This window comes from Mirounga angustirostris, unplaced genomic scaffold (genome assembly GCF_029215605.1).
Source record: "Mirounga angustirostris isolate CCGP_5_RB_7025 unplaced genomic scaffold, mMirAng1.0.hap1 SCAF_1, whole genome shotgun sequence".
NCBI classification, from domain to species: Eukaryota; Metazoa; Chordata; class Mammalia; order Carnivora; family Phocidae; genus Mirounga; species Mirounga angustirostris.
The window spans coordinates 56,549,738-56,571,577 of record NW_026991709.1 but is presented as its reverse complement, the minus strand read 5'-3'; the positions used below and the strand labels follow the sequence as shown (position 1 = coordinate 56,571,577).

At 34.9% G+C, this 21,840-nt stretch overlaps 1 protein-coding gene across 2 annotated transcripts in view; it reads right to left on the bottom strand.

The window, feature by feature from the left end:
- The window catches only part of NECTIN3 (nectin cell adhesion molecule 3), a 138,714-nt gene that overhangs the window by 86,689 nt on the left and 30,185 nt on the right, over window positions 1-21,840 (bottom strand). For both annotated transcript variants that reach the window (XM_054504164.2, XM_054504163.2), the window contains exons 2-3: window positions 9,271-9,612; window positions 1,873-2,169 (exon numbers count right to left, since the gene is read on the bottom strand). In XM_054504164.2, the coding sequence (XP_054360139.1) occupies window positions 1,873-2,169; window positions 9,271-9,612 (639 nt within the window). The remainder of the gene's footprint in view (window positions 1-1,872; window positions 2,170-9,270; window positions 9,613-21,840) is intronic.

Below are 21,840 nucleotides of genomic sequence, written 5' to 3'. Positions count from 1 at the left end.
TGATATAGAGAAGAAGAACCTAATTTAGACTGGGGATGAGGCTGAGGAAGGTCATGAAAGCTTCCCTAAGGAACCGTCACTTATGCATAGTACAGGGACCCTCCTGTGAGTTACACAGTAAACTAGATAAAGAGTACAGGATCAGATGGGAAGTTAGAGACCAGGTCAGTTCAATTCTGTCAGGTAAGCTTGATCTATTATCAAGCAATGTTTACAAAAAAGAGTAGTAAAAAATTAAACTAAATTAAACTAAAGTACAATTAATTACCTTAGTAATTTTAAGAAAGAAATGCCTGCCTCATAAATGACAAGAATTAACATTTTTGTAACTTACAATTGGTACTAAAAAATGTTGCTGAAAGAACAGTAGAGAGATCTGTGAGTTTAATTTCTTTTAATAGGAGGAGGGAATAGGTATTAAGGTAAGGTATCCCCAAAGAAAACCTCTAAATTTTGAGATCTGAACTTTGGATATAAGATTTTATCTCCTTAAACTTTATTCACATGTTTTATAGCTCCCAATTAAAAAGAGGAAAAAAATCATGAGTACTCTAAGAATATTTTAGGAGCAAGGCAATAAATCTAAGCCATAATTATGTAAGTCTTACATTAAAAGAAATATTTTTATATATTTAGGATTGCATTCAAGCAAACAACAACCAAAAAAGCATAATGTACATAATACAAATGAAGAAAATTTCAGTCAATTACTAGATACAAGGAAGGACATTATATTTAAGAAAAATATTAATAGTACTTACAATTGGGATCTGAATTTTACAAGAAAAAGGAAAAAGTTAAGAGTCTGTGAAAGTAAGGTAGGAAAAGGAAAAAGAGAAATTTTAATTGGATTCTCCAGAGAAGTGAAAAGAAGGTATCTGCACTCAAGAATAAAATGGTAGTAACATTCATGCAAGATAACTTCCCAAGTTCAACCCTATAAATGTTGAAAAAGAGTCTTAGAATTAGCTTTAGAAACCATTACATCAAGTGTAACGAATATGTGCAATTTAAAATTCCATGTATGTCATATCAAAAAATAAAACACTAAGAACAAAAACTGTAACGCCTCCTTTTAAAAACCTATTAATTTTCATTATCCTTGTTTTAAGTTACGTGCATTATCACTTTTTCTTCTGCTCAAAATTTTTAAATGCAACACAAAGAATGTGTCAACAACTGAGCTAACGTATAGGAAAAAGTATATACACATACGTATATACACATACAAACTTTACACACAAGGGAGCATCCCTTAACAAAAAAATAAAAATAGGAGACAGGCCAAGCTTTGAACCTTATCTACAATGGTTATTATCCCAATGATGTCTTTAAAATACTGTCTTACTATATGAGAATCTTACAACATGAACAGTAAAATCAGATGAGAAATAGTCCTGGAAAAACAAAAGATTTTCAAACTAATTAATATGCATCTAGGCAGTAAAAGATTCTTGCTGAAAACATCATGGGTAGCATGAATAAAACTGAGTAATAGTTAAATTAATCGAACTGGCAAAGTAGTTGTTTATCTCTAAGTATTGCACATTTTGAGGTATAAATTTCCACAATTTGCTTAAGTCCAGCCTATTTTTAAGATCTAAAAAGGAGAAGGCTAAATAATTTTAGGTTGGAGAGCGACTTTAAAGTCACTGTCCATCTTTACAAACTAATAAAAATGTTCTGGTTAAACGAAATTTCCATGAAGGTATTTTTAAAAATTAAGAAAAAAAAGGTCAATAAGGAAAAGATGTAAGAATATCTGAATATTAAATATTCAAACTAACAAGTCTGACATAGAATTAGTCACAGGGAGAAAGTTAAAATAAAATGCATGACATGTTTAAAAAGCAAATGTTATTGTTTACTTACACTGTATATCTAATATGAAAGAATATCGGATGTCCTTTTCCAAGGCTGGATGTTTTACAACACAGGTAATCCGCCTTCCTCTAGCAAATCTGGTTGGAAACAGCTTGTACTGGCTGACAACTGTTGCCGTTTCATTTGGAAAAGAAGTTGTAGTGGATTCCATTTCACCAAGATCACCTTCCCAGTCAATATGTGCAACTGGTTTTCCAGTGGCTGCGATACAGATGGCTGCTACCGTTTCATTTCCTCCATCAATTAAAGAATCTGGCCCTTTTATCAGGCTCACAGTGGGCTCAACTGTTCAAATTTTAAAAAATAATTAGTCACATTTCAAAGAAGAATATATTTACATCTTTCCAAGCCGTATCTAGCCATATTTCATAAACTTAGAGGCAAATGCATATAAAATCTACACATACGCTTTTAAGTAATGCCAACATCAGCTGGATTCTTGGAAGAGAAGATCATGAGCCAAGACAAACAAGAAGCTCAGCAAGACTTGAAACCCTTAAAGAAGGTTCTCCCTAGGAGAGATACGATTTTTCTTTATAGGGACCAATGAGTTTGCCCCAAAGTTAGTATATGAAAAATTCCTGTAAATTGGATAATTTTCATTATGAGATTTTAAATATTACTCTGAAAGGGGAAAAGATGTAGTTTTAAGACACAGTGCTTCATTTTGCAGCAAAAATGCTTATAGAAAATATAAATTAAGTTACCAGTATGGAACCTACACTGTTAAAATGTAATGTCAATAATAGTTACATTTATTAGAATGTGTATCCCATTATCTTATTCTAGTATAAGAAAGGTCCTTAGCAAGTGAAAGTAACCTTAATGTTTAGACCTTTCAATCTACTTTCCATATATCCTACCTATCTCTTCATATTTTCCAGCAAATTTCATGTGCTTCTTTCTACATAAATTCCTCAGTCTCACCTCATAAATTGTCTCAAGCCTACAGTTTATTCTGTATATTAAGTTTTTATCTCAATAACTTATTTATTTCCAAAATTTCCAAACGGTTTTCAATGCCATCTGTTCTTGATTTGTGTCTAACTATTTTTGTTTCATAATCTACTCGAGATACTAATATTTTCCTTATGTATTTCCTTATGTATTGTATAAGATGTATTACTGTAAAATAACAAAGGGGAAAGTACATACAACACATGTAATGAGTACTTTATATTGTAAACAACACACATCTTAATGAAAAACATTAGTACCTTCCAGGTCACTCAACATGCTTCTTGATCTTAACACCTACCTGCCCTAGTATGAAATCATTATACTGACTTTGGAAATAAATTTTTGCTTACTTTCCATGACAGGTCTACAAGCAACAACTACGAAGCTAAACAACAATGGCATTTTACCTGTTTCTGAACTTTACATGAATGGTATTGAACTATATGCATTTTTCTTTGACTCAACTTTGTGCTCCTGAGATTAATTTATTTGAGAATAATCAGACTTAATTTATTATTTTGGAATTCGGGGTTCTTTTTACTTTTAATTTTTAAATCATTTAAATTTCCACGCAATTCTATAAATTATCAACTGCTATACAGTTTATTTACCATTGGACATTGGTGCTATTTCCTGTTGAGTATAAACAATTTTACAAGAAACGTTCTCATTGGTGTATCGTGGTATATTTGTACAGGTGTTTCTCTAGTTTGTCCCTTGGAGTGGAATTGCTACTACTCTTTAATTTCAACTTTACGAGATAATGCCAAAAAGCTTTCCAAAGTAACAATTTACTCCCAATCTTAGAGATCCTATCAGTTCAGACACTCACCACAGTTGATACTGTCTGACTTCTCAATGTCTGTCCACCTTATATATAATGGCGTATTGTCGAGACTGTATTTTTTAATTTCTCATATTATGAATGAGGTTAAAGGTCTTTCCATGTTTAGGCCATTTGGAATTTCTTCTGCAAAATGCCTATTAAAGCCAACTGCTTTTTTTTATTGATTTGGAAGGAGAGCCCTTTTTTAAATGACATGTGGTAAAAATATCCTCTCTACCAGTTTAGGGCTTATCTTTTTGCCCAATGGTGTGTTTTGATGAGCAGAAGTTTTTAATTCAAATGTACTAAAATTGATCAGTTTTTAATTTCTTTTATTGTTAACTGCTTTTATACACTAAAAATTACTTCGCTACTTTAAGGCCAATTACTATGTGATTTTTTTATAGTTTCCTGCAGAAATTCTATAGATTGACTTATCTCTTCAAATGTTAAATGATGCTGTTTAATAGTCTGTATCTGATAATTCCAACATCCTATATCTTTGCATGTCTGTTCCTGTTGTCTTATTTGTGCTGGCTGCTCCTTGTGAGGTCTTCTTTACTTGTATACCTGCCGATTCAAGGAGACTATATGCCTGTGTTTGAATAACTAAGGTAGAAATAATGTGAGGTCTAGAATAAAGATACTTTTCCTCTAGAAAAGATCTGAGTTTTCTTCTGCCAAACTCCTGAAATCACTAACCAGTCCAGGATCTCCTGAATTTAAGATCAAACCACTTAGGTCATTATAAACCTGTAAGTCTATAAGAAGACTGGTTTATTTCTAGTTTCCTACTATTCCGAAAATGTAAGCCTTTGGATACCAGGTGAATAAGAGAAGAGTTATTAGACATCCCCCATCTTGAGCAGAACTACACTTAGAAATTTGTCTCTGTCTTCTCAAGGCTTTCAAAATCGCAGCTTAGCATCTCAGGTGTTTCTTCTCAATTATCAAAAGTCCTCAGGTTGAATGCAACTTTCAGTGCTAGGCTTATTTCTGTTTTTACCTACTCCTAGATTTTGATCTATTTGTATTTCTCACTATGTTCTTACTTCCTTGAAGCTTTCGATGGTATTTTATATTTCACTCCCATGGGAGAGTTGGTCTGAACAACTTATGCCATCATTAATAGAAACTTTTAAAGTCAATTTTAAGTTACGTTATTTGTTTCTTCTGAAGGGAATCAATCTGGTTGTAGACTTTATTTGCTTTCTAAAGTTACTTTTCTCATATATTTCAATATTTTAGTTAACTTCTCTATAACCTTCCCTGTCTAGCAGTTTTGCTGTTGCTTCCTCTTAAGATGCTACCAGTGCCGTGTACTTGAATGGAGGGAACATGGTTTTCCCAGCCCTGTGTGAACACCAGGATTGTTACTTAGATCTAATGCTTTCTGCTGGTTCTTTCCCCAAGCCTCAAAAGTTTCCTCTCCCATGGACACAGATCAGTACTAACCCAAAGACTTCAGAGGGCCCTTCTGTAGATCTCTAAAACACACACTCTTCTGATGCTCTCTGCTTTCCAGTATTTCTGCTCCACGAATTCTAATCACCTGTCCTCCCTGAATTCCAGTATGTCTCTTTTACTCCCTGACACCATCATTCTCTGCTTCAAATCCTTGTCACTGAGCCTGGAAATTGCCTAAGGAGGAAGCTAGAACATTATAGCGACTCACCTTGTTTGTTTTCCTTCTTTCAGGGATCATAATCCTACACTGCTTATTGTCCCATGACTAAACACTGTTTCTTATTTGCCTGGTTTCTTGTTCTTAGAGAGAGGGTAAATCCAGTCCCTGTATTCCATCATCCACAGCAAGGGAAGTCTATTTTTTTTAAATTATGTTCAGTTAGCCAACATATAGTGGAAGTCTATATTTTTACTGCAAAAGCAGTATTTCTAAAAATTGGGAAAATGGGGAAAAATTACCCACAATGACAATATCCTAATGCAGTTATTATCATTTTCTTGGCATATCTACAATTTTTGGGGTCTTCTCCTCAGGCAGCAACACTTCTCTTAACCATAATTTTAACAACTATAAAGTATCCCATCAAGAGAAGTAAGCAATTGCAAAACAACTGTTCTACTGTGGGGCATTTGTTGCTAAATTTTCCCAAAGCTTTTTTGTTATATCACATTCCCTTAATTTGGTTTCTATTAATACCACTCCACTGAAACTCTAATGTTACCATGTAATCTACAGGCTTAATATTTTTGTTTGCCATTCTCTTTGACTAATTTGGTAGAAATTCAAACTTTGACACAGTTCTTCACATTCAGTTCCAAAAGAACTAAGTACTAATGCCTTAAGGTACCTGTTCTAAGTAATGAATTGTCATCTGGGCTGTACATTTAGAATACGAGCTGTGCACCATTCTTAGGAAAACTGAAAAAATGGTTATTCAAATCATGTTCTATAAGGCTTAATACTCACTGTGGAAAAAAAATGGCTAGAATAATCTTAAAACTTTTATCTTCTCCTGTTACAAGTCGTATTATTTTGCCTGAGTTTTTCTCAAAGCTCTCGTTGAGCTCTTCATCTCTATTTCTTCTAACCTTTGCACTAATAAATACTGGGTTCTGGGCCTTCAATTACCGTTTGCATCTCCCTTAGAAATTTTTATCTGATACACACTACTATCTACATGATCTCTAATTTTCTTCAATTTTGATACAAGGCCTGACTCCACAGTTTCTAACCACCTGCCTGGTGTTGTCTACCTATATATCCTCAAACTCAATAAAGCAAATGCCTCCCAATCTTAGCCTCCCAGTCCCAACACCTGGTTTTCATTCAGACACGTCCATTGGAATTAATAACACAATTTACTCAATCACCAAGGTTCAAAACCTGTTTATGTTCAAACCTCCTTTGTTTCTTGTATCCAATCAGTTACGAAGTCTTGACAGCTATTCCTCTGTAATAGCTCCCTTCTTCCCTTAAGTGGCGGAAATCAGAAAATTAATTTCAAGCTTTCATGGCCACATGACTGAGGGATTATGATTTTAGGACTTCATTTCAATCCATCAAAAACACCAGACTAATCTTCATAAATCACAACTTTTATCACATTACTCCCTGAATCTCATCTACTACGACTTAAATATCCCTCCAAGCAAGGTGAGAAGGTGATCAAAGCAGTGTTTCTCAAACTTTATTCTGCATACAAATCACTTAGAAATCCTGCTAAAATGTAGACTTATCATTCAGTAAGTTTGGGAGGAGCCTGAAATTCTGTATTTCTAACAAACTCCCAAGTGCTGCCAATGCTGCTGGTTCAGCAACCACACTTCACATAGCAAAAGTCTGAGGGTAAAAGACCTTACCTTACACCAACTTGGCATTTCTTAGTAATACAAAGCTCAAATTCCCTATCATAACATTCAAGTTACTTTAATGCAGTCCTATTCAACCTTTCTAGCCTTCAATTCTGGTACTTTATATAAATCCTCTGAACAATCAACAAATTATTCAGTGGTTCCATTAATGAGGGTTCTCAACAATGAGCGATCTCTCCCCTCCTCTTCCAGAGGACACTTGGCAATGTCTGGAGACATTCTAAGCTGTCATAACTGCTACTAGCATCTGGTGGGTAGAGGTCATGGATGCTACCAAACAGTCTACAATGGACATGACAGCTCACTACAACAAAGAATTCCAGCCCAAAATGTCAACAATGCTGACGCTAAAAAGAACTCTGCCCTAATGTATGTTGTTTTCTGCCTCCCTGCACTGGCTCATTTATTCTCCCTATACTTACTTCCCTTTTGCTTACCCCAAACCTACCCAAAATTCAAGGACTTTTGTAGACTACTAAGTTTCACCAATCCATTCCTACACCCTACTTAAATAACACTTAAATGGTGTATGACTGCTAAATACTAGGAACTCTTGTAGGCCTGAGAGAGATACAGTTAAATTTTGAAGTACAGAGTTGCAGTCCACCATGTGTTTATAATGGAGAAAACACACAACAAACAGTATGGTAACTGCAGCAATAGCTAAGTTCAAGATACAATGGCAAAAGAGCCAGAAAAGAAAAAAGAAAAAAAAAAACAAACATCAAACTGCAAGTGGGTATATATTTCAACAATGGCTTCTAAAAGGCTGTGGTTTGATAAATAGCAGTTAAATACAAGAATGTAGGAAGAGAGACAGGAAGAAAAAGAAAGCAATCCAAGAAGAAAGAAAAACACATGTAAAACATAAACAGGTATTACCAGAACTGCAAATAGTTCATCATGATTATTAAATTTGTGTTATTAGGAAAAGTGGAGCAAGAGATGAAATACATGAAGCTAGAGACGTAGGCATGGGTAAAATCATGAGTAGTCTTGTACTATAAACAGTCTTAAGTTTTAAACCACTGAGTACTGTATTAATTTAGGGGGAATTACTAAAATTTATGGCAAAAAAAGCCTTTATTCCCATGGGTTCCCTCTTCCACACACAAACTATTATTTTCTAGCCAATGAACTTCTTTTGTGACCTTTTTTACCCTGATGGCCTGCACTTGATTTTTCAGATATTTATTTTATGCCTTGCCTTCTCATCAAAATGTTTCTCAAAAGTATCAATTTCATAAACATGAGTTATATTTTCCCACAGCTGTTCGGGCAGTGTCATAAACATATGAAGTCCTCAAATATTTAATTTTATTTCTAAATAGTATCTTTCAACATGAAAAAATATCTGACAGAGCTGGACGAAACGGCTCTCCTGCATGTCAGAGACCCTGAAATGATGCCTTTAAATCTTAGGGGCTGTGAACTTGTTCACTGCTCGGGAAGCAGAAACTAAGACCAAGTGAGGAGCACAAAGGGCTTTTTACTGGAGTGTAACTCCCAGGAGGAGAGTGAAGGAGGGTTAGGGAGGGGAGCTATCAGCAGATCCAACCAAGTCCCCAACAGACAAACAGGTAGATGCAGAGCAGAGTGCCCATTAAAGGAGTCCTACTGTGAGTGGAAATGGCTAAGGCTGCTATTAATCCTTACTCTATTATTCTAAAAGTACAAGCCAGTATTTCCAAATTGGTATACCTTTCACTGCAAGTGGCTATCTTAATGCTGATAAGCTCATTTTAAATTCCACCATAAATTCTAACTATTATCAGATAGGAAAAAGCAGAAGATTACTCATTATGAGCAATGGCCCAAGATTTAAACAGCTATGAAATGCACAGTAGCAGAAATAAAATTTCATTTCAGAAACAAACATGAAGTTTATCAATGGCTCTAAAACAACTCATTTAAATAAATGGAAAAGGTTATTTAAAAAGGAAGGTTTGGAATTTTGAGAAAGAATACTGAAAATGTCAAAAACACTGAGCACTTAGTATTATAAATAAAAAACAGTATTTCATGAAGAAACTAAAATAACTAAGAACCACATAGCATTATATAGATAGGTAGGTAGATACAAAATTTTGTTTAAATTGAGACAGCCGAGAATCACAGAATTTTAAGACAAAACTTGAAAAATCACATTTGAATTATTTCAAATCTAGATTTATATATATCCAATTACTTTAAAATCTTGAAAAAACTTTTCCTATAATCCTTGCCACTACCACCAAAATATACAATTCAAGCATACCTACCTAATACAGTTACAGTCGTAGAGGACTGAGCATTTCCAAGCGGGAATGTAACAGCTTTGCATATGTATTTTCCAGAATCAGAGAATCCTATGTTATGTAGAGTAATTGTCGCATCATTAAGTGAATAGTTTTTAAATAAGACTCTTCCCTGATACTCTCCTTGAACAGAGAATCCATACTGAGGATGATGAACTGCAACAGTCTGTGAACTTTTGCCATGGATCTTCTCCCATGAAATTTGTGTTATAGTTTCATTTACTTCAATTAAACACTTCAGTGAAACATTCTTTCCCCATACTGCTGTGACATGTGGCTCCACAATAATTGGCCCAGCTAAGGCACCTATGGGGGAAAAAATAGTTGTTAAAATAGAAAGAAGTTATACTAACATATATCATTCTCCCTCCCTTCTTCTTTCCCTCTGTCCCTCCCACAAGCCCTTCTATAGGTGCTCACCTGCGTGTCCATGCACATTCACATACACACATACGTTTATGACTAAATAATAGGAAGGACTCAAAAGAGGCAGATGTTCCCAGGGCTGAATGTTAGACCCAAAGAGTGACTCTCAGATAAATCAAATACCTGCCAATATGTGTCGCAGTGGAAAAAGCACTAGATTGGACCAAGAATAAGCTTGGAAGGAGATTATTCCCCAGTCAAGCCTCCAGATGAGATCCCAGCCCTGACACCTTGACTGCAGTCTTGTGAAAGACTCTTAGGCAAAGAAACCAGCTGAGCCATGCATGAATTTCTGACACAAAGAGGGATAATAAATGCATGTCGTTTTAAAGCCACTGAACTTTAGGGTAATTTATTACTTCACAGTAGATCACTAATACATGAAGGATCTGTCAAACCAAATATAATACTAAAGTATCTTCTGGAGGGTTCCTCTATCAAGAAGCTCTATAAAAAACTTCATTTAAGACAGACCAACTACCAGAAAGCATTAATTTAAAAAACATTTATGTAAATGTGAAATCAATTTTTTTACCCTATTTCGTGGATGAAGAAAAAAATCCCACAAGCAAAAGTTGAAATGACATCAAACTTCTCCCCTGTAATACTGACTTCCTTGGGTCAAATCTAAATTATTTTAGGACAAATAAGACTAATATTTATGAATACTAAAGTCAAGCAAGATGCTGCTCAGTGACAAGTATATTGGAACATATATATAAGCCCTTGGAGAGTGTATGACTCACATGTCTCCTGACAAAATAAATATTCAAATTCAGAAATAAATCAATATAAACACTCAAACATGGAAACTGTAAAAACAATACATTGTATAAATATCATCTTTGAAATTTAAAGTTATGTCTTATTAATATTCTTAAATACAAAAATGTAGAGGGTATCACTTTAAAAATAACCAAGAAAAATGTGTTTAAACATGTTCAAGGAGATCTAAACAACAACAAAAACTTTACAAATTATTATTTCCACCAGCCCTTTTTGGGAGAAAAAAACCATAAATGTATAAGTAAAATATAAAGAAATAGACAAACTATACCATCCAAATTGTAAATGAATTAAAAAATAGTAAGTAAACAAACAAGAGAGCAAACTGTACCATCTAGGAAATGACTGAAGATGTATTACAAAAAAGGATAACACAATAAAAAAAAATAAAAATAAAAAAATAAATTACCATAAAAACAAAACAAAACAAAACAAAAAAGGATAGACAATTCACACTGACTATACTTAACAGTTATGGAAGAAAAAGGTTTTTTTAACCATTGTCCCAAAAAAGTATCAAGTCCTCAAAATTTACCATTGTGTTCTATCATGCTTTCAAGTGTAGATAATTACTAAGCTTTTAAAATTAATCCAAGACATATACATTTTATAAGTACTGTAATGTATTTTAGCAAGCTATCATAAGCCTAGTACTAAACCAAAAATATACAAAGGACAATTTATGAATATTAAAATTTTCACATATTATGAAATAATACCCAGCTTTGTGTTTAAAGAAAAAGACACAATGACAAAGTAGGATATTCCAAGATTGTAAGGATATTTTTAAACTATTTATCACACTGAAAGCTCACATTGACTTTCTCATTTGATGCTGAAAAGGCATTTTATAAAGTTTAGCATTCATTATCTGATTTTTTAGAAAACTCTAACAACTGAGAAAAGAAGGATTCTTAATAATAAAGTAGATTATTTTCAAATCAGTGGCCATCACCACAACACTAAAATAGAAAAAGGGGGCATTGCTATTAAAAAAAGATCAAGACAAAATGGTGCAGTATCATTATCACTGTTCAACTGACAATGGAAATTCCAGTGCAATGAGGTAAAAAAAAAAAAAAAAAAAGAAAGAAAGAAACAGGGAAGGTAAAGCATTAGAAAGGAACAGACAGAATTATTATTTGAAAAACCTATTACCTGAAAAATCTAAAAAGGCCAAGTAAAGGGCTATTAGAACAAATAATATGGGTGCATATAAAACATGCAAAATATATCCAAAATATATAATCAGCATGTTAGGATAGGTGATAACCTTTACAAATTTATTATAGAGAAGACAATATTTGTAAAACATTAATATTTCAAATGCCCATGAATAAAGTTGTAAAGAACTATAAACCTGAGCAACTGACTTGAATAAATGTAAGATATGTCATGTTCCTGTAGGAAAACTTAATACTATTTAGACATCATATCGCCCCATATCACACAAATTTCAAAGCAACTGCAGTGAAATCTCTGATAAAAATTCTTGAAACTAGACTAGTGACAACAGCTAAGAAATATTTCAAAAACAACAATGGCCCAGTAGGAGGGAGGGGAAATGCTAAAATAAAAATAATAAAAAGCTTACTATTAGTATCTGAAAACAATTTAAAGTACACAAACTGACCTATACACACACACACACACACACACAAATATTGATATACAACAAAGTATTTTGTATGAGTGGGGAAATAGCAAATTAGTCAAGATGCTGAAAGGACAAGAGCTAAATACTTGGAAATAGATCCCCGCTTCACACTAAGCGTGCGCGCGTGTGCGCACACACGCACACACACACACAAGGACTGAAGATCAAAATGTAAAAAACAGGCACATATGCCTGCACATATACTGACAATAACTTTGTATATTCTGGCAAATAACGTTAGTTACTCCTAGAGAGTGCGATACTGAGGATTAAGGAAAGAACTTTCAGTTTTTACTTTGTGTTCCTCTTTGATGTCAAAATCATTTATAAGTAATGTTCATAATAAAAGCAAATTAAAAATAAAAATAAACAGAATTAAATCCACCTCAGGTAGAAATGGAAAAGAGATAGGATAAGGTGTTATGGACTGAGTATTTGCACTTCCCCAAATTTTTATATTACAGCCCTAATCTCTAAAGTGATAATGTCTATAGATGGGGCCCTTGTGTGGTAATCAGGTTTATGAGGTCATGAGGGTAGAGCCCCTATGGTGACATTAGTGTTCATATGAGAAAAGGAAGAAAGACAAGCTCTCTCTCTTTCTACCATGTGAGGACAAAGCAAGAAGGCGGCTATCTACAAGTCAAGAAGCGGGTCCTCACCAGGAACTGAATCTGCTCACACCTTGATCTTGGACTGCTCAGCCTCCAAAACTGTGCGAAATAAGTATCTGTTGTTTAAGCCACCCAGTCCATAGTGCTTTGTTACAGCAATCTGATCTAAGACATTAAGTATCAAAATAACCTGGGAGGGATAGTGCTAAATCCTAACTCCTTACAACTGGTAAGAAGTATGGCCTAGTGAGCCACCATTACTGAAGGGGGAAGTATTGGGAGAAAGGAAAAAGAAAAAATGAATCCACTGACTCAAAAACATATTTACATTATTTAAATACACTCTACAGGGCGCCTGGGTGGCTCAGTTGGTTAAGCGACTGCCTTCGGCTCGGGTCATGATCCTGGAGTCCCGGGATCGAGTCCCGCATCGGGCTCTCTGCTCGGCAGGGAGTCTGCTTCTCCCTCTGACCCTCCTCCCTCTCATGCTCTCTGTCTCTCATTCTCCCTCTCAAATAAATAAATAAAATCTTAAAAAAAAAAATTAAATACACTCTACAATATTTAAATAGGGAAAGCCACTCTCAGCATAAAAGAAAAGATAGAAAAACCACCTAGAAAAGGGTTGATAGATTTGACCAGGAAAACTGACCCCCTAGTAAAGAGCTTGAGTAGATTAAAAAAACTACAAATGGCTATTTTTTAGTAAGTGTTTAATTTTACTCATAAGTATTAACATAACTATCAGGTTTTACTTTTTCATCTTTTGTTTTAATATCTAGGAGATAATGAGTAATTTTTACTTTCCAATTTTTCTACAAAATTATTCTGGGTAGTTTTTGCAAAAGTAAACTTTGGCACAATTTTCTGTTGTTTCAATCCTTAAAGCTCTGAGCAAGTTTTGATAATTTGGCTCTCCCTTAGATTCCATGAGCTTCTAATAATGTATCTCCCTTTTTGTGTTTTAGTCAGCCAAAGTGAGTTTCTGTTGCCTGTAAACAAGTGTATAATACATTTCCAATCCTAGACAAAACCCAAAAGTTAAAAACCACTTCTAAGTAAGATTTTCCCCCATGGAATCTTAAAACTGTGGAGAAACAGATTCTCCACCATGGTTCTTAGACCAAAGTCACTATTCGAATGCCTCAAGGTCTCCCAAACACTGAGACTACCCCTTTCCCCCACTTCCCCATATTAAGTGGAGTTTGACAGGAGAGCAGAAGTGTATCCTGGAGAAACATAAATGTTAGTTTCTAAAGACCTAAATTATTTGAAGTTTTGTTGTTTTTTTTTTTTTAAGATTTTATTTATTTATTTGACAGAGAGAGAGAGATAGCGAGAGCAGGAACACAAGCAGGGGGAGTGGGAGAGGGAGAAGCAGGCTTCCCGCGGAGCAGGGAGCCCGATGCGGGACTTGATCCCAGGACCCTGGGATCATGACCTGAACCGAAGGCAGACGCTTAACGACTGAGCCACCCATGCACCCCTGAAGTAAGTACTTCATTAAGAGTGATATAAGTCTAGAATATAAAGAGGCTAAGGAACAGCAAAGACTTGAACTTTTCATATCTGGCAAGACCCTACCTGACATTGTCAGAAGGCGTTCCTGGCTACTATACACTCTAGAGGCCAAAGAAAAACATTCCATTTGTACCATTAACTAATTAATTGACCTTATCATCCTTTCAGAGAGAGAGAGAGAGAAATGAGTGTTTTCTTCCTACTTGTAGCTCCCATGAAAACACTAGAACCATGAAAATAAAACTGTCTGGATTTTTCATGTATATTTGAACAGTCAGTCAGGTTTTAGAGCGTACAGAGAACACAAATCATTTGAAAATATTCAAAAGGAATTGTGACAGAAAAATAAAATGTAATGATTCGTGTATGATAACTTCTATGGGTTATTTAAAAACAAAAACAAAATGATTGACATTCATATTAGAGATCACATTGAAGTGTCTGAAATGCAAGTATAAAGTGACAACAGTTCACTTTCCTACCTCTCCCACTACCAACAATGAACCAAAAAGTAATAGAAGTTATCACAAATCTATCTTTAATACTACCTTTTTTGGTACTTTGTTATTATTTTTTAACCATATCTCATTTTCAAACTATGGAAACGGCAGGCATCTTGGACATTTTAGGTCCCAGGATCTTTCAAATGTTACGATCTACAAAATAGATATATGCAAATATTCTACAAATCAAACTTTACTGTACTCTATGTCCAAATACAAATAAAACCTCCAAAAATCTCTAAGGTATGGACCCTTTCAGACTCCTCAAATTTAGACTAATTTTTAAAGCAACAACTGTAGTAGTATACATTTTCAAGAAACGAGCAAAATCACAGTGTCTAGGTATTCTCAATTTCGGCATACTTAAATTTTAGATGAACCAGATTTATCACTAGCACATTCAATAATTAATTTGAATTGTTTTAAGTGTTTAAGTCACATGAGCTTTAAAAATATAAAAAAGTCTTTTCAACAACATCCCCAAACAACACTCAAAACAGAAATAAGCAAAGAGTCAAGCCAAGTGAATTAAATAATATAATGTAAGGACTAACTATAATGGCAAACTCAAATACTATTAGAATATGAGAGAATCTCTAACTTCTTGTCATGTTTTAATTAGAAAAATTAACTCTGAGATCACAGGAGGTCCTACAGCCTAAAGAAGAAACTGGATTACATACTAAAAATGATGGAGAAAACCCAAGACCATTCATTTATCAGTATGAATTAGGTACACACTTTTGTACCAGGTACTGTTCTAAGTACTGGGTATAGTACTGAACAGCTGCCCCTGTCTTTATGCAGTTTACATTCTAATTGGAGAGAAAGAATTAAAATAAAAAGATATCAGATAGTAAGAACTATGGAGGTAACAGTGATTGGTTTAGGGTACCACCGTAGCTTTTTTAAGGGCACTAGCATAGCTTTTTTTTGATGCAGGAGAGAGAAGATGGGATTTGAATCAGGATAATCAAAGTGGTAGTGGTAAGCAGTAGTCAGATTCTGGATATACTGTATTGTAAAACAACAACAAAAAAAACAGCAAAACAAAACAGGATTGCTGGTGGAACAAAAAAACTGGGTCTGAGAGAAATAGAGAAGCCAAAATTAGTCCAAAGTTTTTGACATGAGCAAGTGAAACGAAAAGAGTTGGCCATTTACCAAAATGAGAACTAACAAGCGGAACATTTTTAAGGGTTAGAGGTAGACAGGAATTCAGAAGTAGTTTTGGACTTGCCTATTTCACAACCAAATGCGTACTGTTGAATAAGCAGCTGGCTATATAAGAATACGCTGTTATAAGATATAAGAATATAACTTTCTGGAGAAAGTGACAGACTGAAGATACAAATTTAGACCAATCATCACATAAAAGGTATATAAAGTCATGAGACTGAATGAAACCACCTACAAAGTATTATAACAGCATTCAGACCAAGCATCCATGGTGCATTCAAACATTTGGAAGTTGAGTAGAATTCAAAAAAAGATGACAAAGACTAGTCAGGGAAGAAAGAAGAATCCTGCACTGTTAGTGAAGCAAGCACCTTGAAAGAGAGAGTGATCAGTTATTCCAAATATTACCAACTGGCCAAAAAAGAAGAACCAGGAAGTAACTAATGAATTTAGCAACTGTCTTAGTGAGTGGTGAGGATAAATGCCTGGCTGGAATAGATTTATAATAGTACAGAGACCTCTGCTTGTAGACAAGGAGTAGTAAAGGGATTTACCCCTCTCCTTCTTGAAACAACCATTTCAAGACAACAATCAACAGGCAACAAAGAATATTGATCCTGAGGGACAGTAAACATACAAGGTAAGCCCAGTAATTGGCCTCAGCTTACCACCTGGCATGAATTCCAAGCCCTTAACATAGGGAGAGAGAATCTAACAGCCAAGAAATCTCCCTGAGTTCTATCCAACACTGTACAATCAAGAAGAAAAAGAATAAAAGGCATCTAGATTAGGGGAAAAAAAAATGTATTTGCAGAAAACAATTATCTGTGTGAAAAATCTGATGGATTTTCTACAAGAAAGCTACTATAACAAGGGTATTTAGCAAGGATGGTAGTTCTTATATAGCACCTAAGATCAATATCAATTTTATTTCCATGTGTTAACAGTGAAAAATTGGGGAAAGAAATTTAAAACACTGCTGTTATAAAATAACATCAAAAGAAAAAAAAGATGAAATGGGGACAGATCTGACAAAAGTATGAAAAACCTACAGTTAAAACTACAAATTTTGCTAAGAGAAATTAAAGACCTAAATAAATGGAAAGATAAACTTTTCTCATAGGTTAGAACTCAATATTCTTAAAATATTAATTTTTTCTAAATTGAGCTACTGATTAAACACAATCCCAATCTGAATCCAAGCAGATTTTTAAAAAAATTCACAAGTTTTTTTTTCTTAAAATTCACATGGACATGCAAATGTAAATTTTTCTGACTTTAGGTTGGCAAATATTTCTTAGGTATGTTACCCAAAAGCACAACTGGTGGATTTCTTTTTTTTTTTTTTTTTAAAGATTTTATTTATTTATTTGAGACAGAGAGAATGAGAGAGAGAGAGCACACGAGAGGGGGGAGGGTCAGAGGGAGAAGCAGGCTCCCTGCCGAGCAGGGAGCCCGATGTGGGACTCGATCCAGGGACTCCAGGATCATGACCTGAGCCGAAGGCAGTCGCTTAACCAACTGAGCCACCCAGGCGCCCTCAATTGGTGGATTTCATAAAAAATTTTCTACTCTTCAAAACACACTCTTAACAAGCCATTTAATGGGGGAAAAAACTTTGCAGAACATATCTGATAAAGGATTTATATCTGATAAAGAACTCGAATGCAAAATACATGAAGACCTCTTAAAACTTCATAAAAAGAAAACAAACAAGCCAATAAAAAAAATGAGCAAAAGATCTGAACAGACACATCACCCAATAGTACATGAATAGGTGCTCAACATCATTAGAGAAATGCAAATTAAGACCACAATAAGATACCACTACTCATCCATTAGAGAGGCTAAAATCAAAAAGACTGAAATACCAAATGTTAGAGAGAATGTGGAGGAACTGGAGCTCTTCATTGCTGGTTGAATTGCAAAATGGTACAATCACACTGGAACACACCAGCAGTTTCTTAAAAGTTAAATATACAAGCACCATATCATTCACCCATTTCATTCTTGTGTCTTCACTCATTAGAAAGGAAAACATGTGTCTATACAAAGACCTGTACACAAATGTTCACAGCAACTTTATTTATTTTTTAAGATTTTATTTATTTATTTGAGACAGAGAGTGAAGGAGGGAGAGAGCATGAGCGGGGTAGAGGGAGAATGGAGAAGCAGACTCCCCGCTGGGCAGGGAGACTGATGTGGGGCTCAATCCCAGGACCCTGGGATCATGACCTAAGTTGAAGGCAGATGCTTAACCAATTGAGCTACCCAGGTGCTCCCACAGCCACTTTATTTTTAACAGCCAAAAACTGGAACCAACCCAAATGTCCATTAACAAGTGAATGAAGAAACACATTGTAGCACAGCCATACAATAAAATATTATTCAGCAACAAAGGGGAAAACCCAAATAGGAACAGAGGGGATCATCTTCAACTTGAAAAAGAACACTAACTTTTTAAAAATCTACAGTTAACGTTATACTAATGGTGAGAAACTAGCTGCTTTCCCAGTAAGATCAGGAACAAGGCAAGATGCCCCCCTCCATTGTAGCTTTTCAGCATTATACTAGAAATTCTAGCTAATGTTAGAAGGGAAATGAAACATACAGTGATTAGGGAAGAAGAAATAAAACTTTGTTCACAGATGACATGATTGTCTACATAGAAAATCAGAAAGAAATGACCAAAAAAAAAAAAAAAAAAAAAAACCCTCTTCAAACTAATAAGCGGTTATAGCAAAGCTGTAGGATACAATCATTTTCCTATATGCTAACAATGAAAAGTATAATTTCAAATTAAAAACACAGTATCATTTACATTAGTACCCCAAAAATGAAATATCTGGATATTTATCTTTTTTTTAAGATTTTTATTTATTTATTTGACAGAGTGAGACACAGCGACAGAGGGAACACAAGCAGGGGGAGTGGGGGAGGGAGAAGCAGGCTCCCCATGGAGCAGGTAGCCCAATGTGGGGCTAGATCCCAGGACCCTGGGATCATGACCTGAGCCGACGGCAGATGCTTAACGAATGAGCCACCCAGGCACCCCTGGATATAAATCTTAACAAAATATGTACAAGATCTATGTGAGGAAAACTACAAAACTGACCAAAGTTATCAAAGAACTAAATAAATGTAAACATATTCCATGTTCATGGATAGGAAGACTCAATATTGTCAAGATGTCAGTTCTTCCCACTTGATCTATACATTCAACATAGTCCTAGGCAAAATCCCAGCAAGTTACTATGTGGACATCAACACACTGATTCTTGGAGAAATGGAAGACCCAGAATAGCCCACACAACATTGAAAAAGAACAAAATCAGAGGACTATCACCACATGACTTCAAGACTTAGTATAAAGCTATAGTAACCAAGAAAGTGTGGCACTGATGAAAGAACAAACAGATCAATTAAAACAGAATAGAGAGCCCAGAAGTAGATGACTATAATCAATAGATTCTAACAAAGGAGCAAAGGCAATATAATAGAGCAAAGAGAATATTTTCAGGAAATGGTGCTGGAACAACTGGACATCCACATGGAAAAATATGAATCTAGACCAACCTTACACCCTTCACAAAAATTAACTCAAAATGGATCACAAATGTAAATGTAAAATGCAAAACTATAAAATTCCTAGAAGATAACACAGGAAGAAACCTAGATGATGTTGGGGATGGTGATCATTTTTTAGACACAACACCAAAGATATGATCCAAGAAATAATGGACAAGCTGGACATCATCAAAATAAAAATTTCTGCTCTGCAAACAACACTATCAAGAGAATGAGAAGACAGGCCACAGACTGGGAGAATACATATGTTTGCAAAAGAAATATCCTAATAAAGGGCTAATACCCAAAATACATAAAGAACTTTTAAAACTCAACAGTAAGAAAAGAAACAACCCAATTAAAAAATGAGCCAAAAGGGTGCCTGGGTGGCTCAGTTGGTTAAGCGACTGCCTTCGGCTCGGGTCATGATCCTGGAGTCCCGGGATCGAGTCCCACATCGGGCTCCCTGCTCGGCAGGGAGTCTGCTTCTCCCTCTGACCCCCCTCCCTCTCACGCTCTCTCTCATTCTCTCTCTCAAATAAATAAATAAAATCTTAAAAAAAAAAAAAAAGAGCCAAAGACTTTAACAGACACATTACCAAAGCGGTATCAATGGCAAAGAAACATATGAAAAGATGCTCAACATCATATTATTAAGTAATTGCAAATTAAAACAACAATTAGATATCACCACACACCTATTAAAATGGCTAAAATCCAAACACTGCCAATACCAAATGCTCACAAAGATATGGAGCAACAGGAACTACCGTTCATTACTGGTGGAAATGAAAAATGGTACAGCCACTATGGAAGACAGTTGGGCAGTTTCTTAGAAAACTAGATATACTATTATGCTACAAACCAGCAACTGTGTTCCTTTGTATTTACCCAAACAAGTAGAAAACTTACCTCTACGTAGAAACAAACCTACAAATGGATGTTTATGGCAGCTTTATTAAGAATTGCCAAAATTTGGAAGCAACCAAGGTGTCCTTCAGGGGATGAATGAATAAACTGTGGTACATTCAGACAATGGAATATTATCCAGCACTAAAAAGAAATGAGGTATCAAGCCACAAAAAGACATGGAGGAACTTTAAAAAGTATATAGTTAAAAAAAAAGCCAATCTGTAAAGGCCATATACTTAATGATTCCAATTATGTGATATGTTGGAAAAGGCTAAACTATGGAGACCGTAAAAAGATCAGTGGTTGCCAGGAGTTGGAGGTAAGGGGGAAATGAACAGCTGTAAAATATCAAGAATTTTTAGGGCAGTAAAATTACTCTGCATAATACTGTAATGGTGAATCCATGTCATGCAATTGTCAAAACCCATGGAATGCACAATACTAAGAATGAGCCCTAATGTAAACTATGGCCTTTGGGTGATGATGATGAAGTGTCAAAGTAGTTCATCAATTTCAACAAATGTATCACTCTGGTAGAAGATGCTGATGGGGGTTGCTGAGGGGAAGGGTGACTAGAGGGCATATGGGAACTCTCTGTCCATTCAATTTTGCTATGAGCTGAAACTGCTCTTAAAAAGTAAAGTCTATTAAAAATTTTAAAAAGGAATACTTATATAACCAAATACTACTCACAATAAAAGGAAATAAACTGATACATGCGACAATATGGTTAAATTTCAAAGTAATTATGCTGAAAGAAGAAAGCAAGAGTACATAAAATATAATTCCATTTATATAAAACTCCAGAAAATGCAAACTACGATGACAAAAAGCAGGTAGGTGCTTGCTTAGGGGAAGGTGGATAGGAAAGGATGGGATGGATGATTCACAGACAATACAAGGAAACTTTTGGGAGGGATAGAGAATATTCAATATCTTCACTGTAGTGATGTTTTAACAGGCAACATCTTTGTTAAAACTTATCAAATTGTAAACCTTAAGTAGTGCAGCTTATTATATGTCACTTACACCTAATAAAACTGTTTTATATAAAAATGAGACTAGGAGAAGAATGGGAGAACATTTTGTATATAGATAACTCGAGATGATTTTTACTATAAAGACAAAGAGATCAGACAGTAGCTCAAGAGAGATTATGCATCACGGAAAGTCTTTTCTTAATGAGAAATATTATAACATATTTTCATGCTGACTGAAATGATTGAAAAGGAAAATATATGAGACAAGAAAAGGCACAGTTGTTAAAAGTGATATCTTTGAGAAAACACAGTGTGGGACAGGACTCTGAGGGATATTGTTAGCCATTGATTGTACCTCAGTTGTAGCTTGCAGTCTACCTTTACAGATG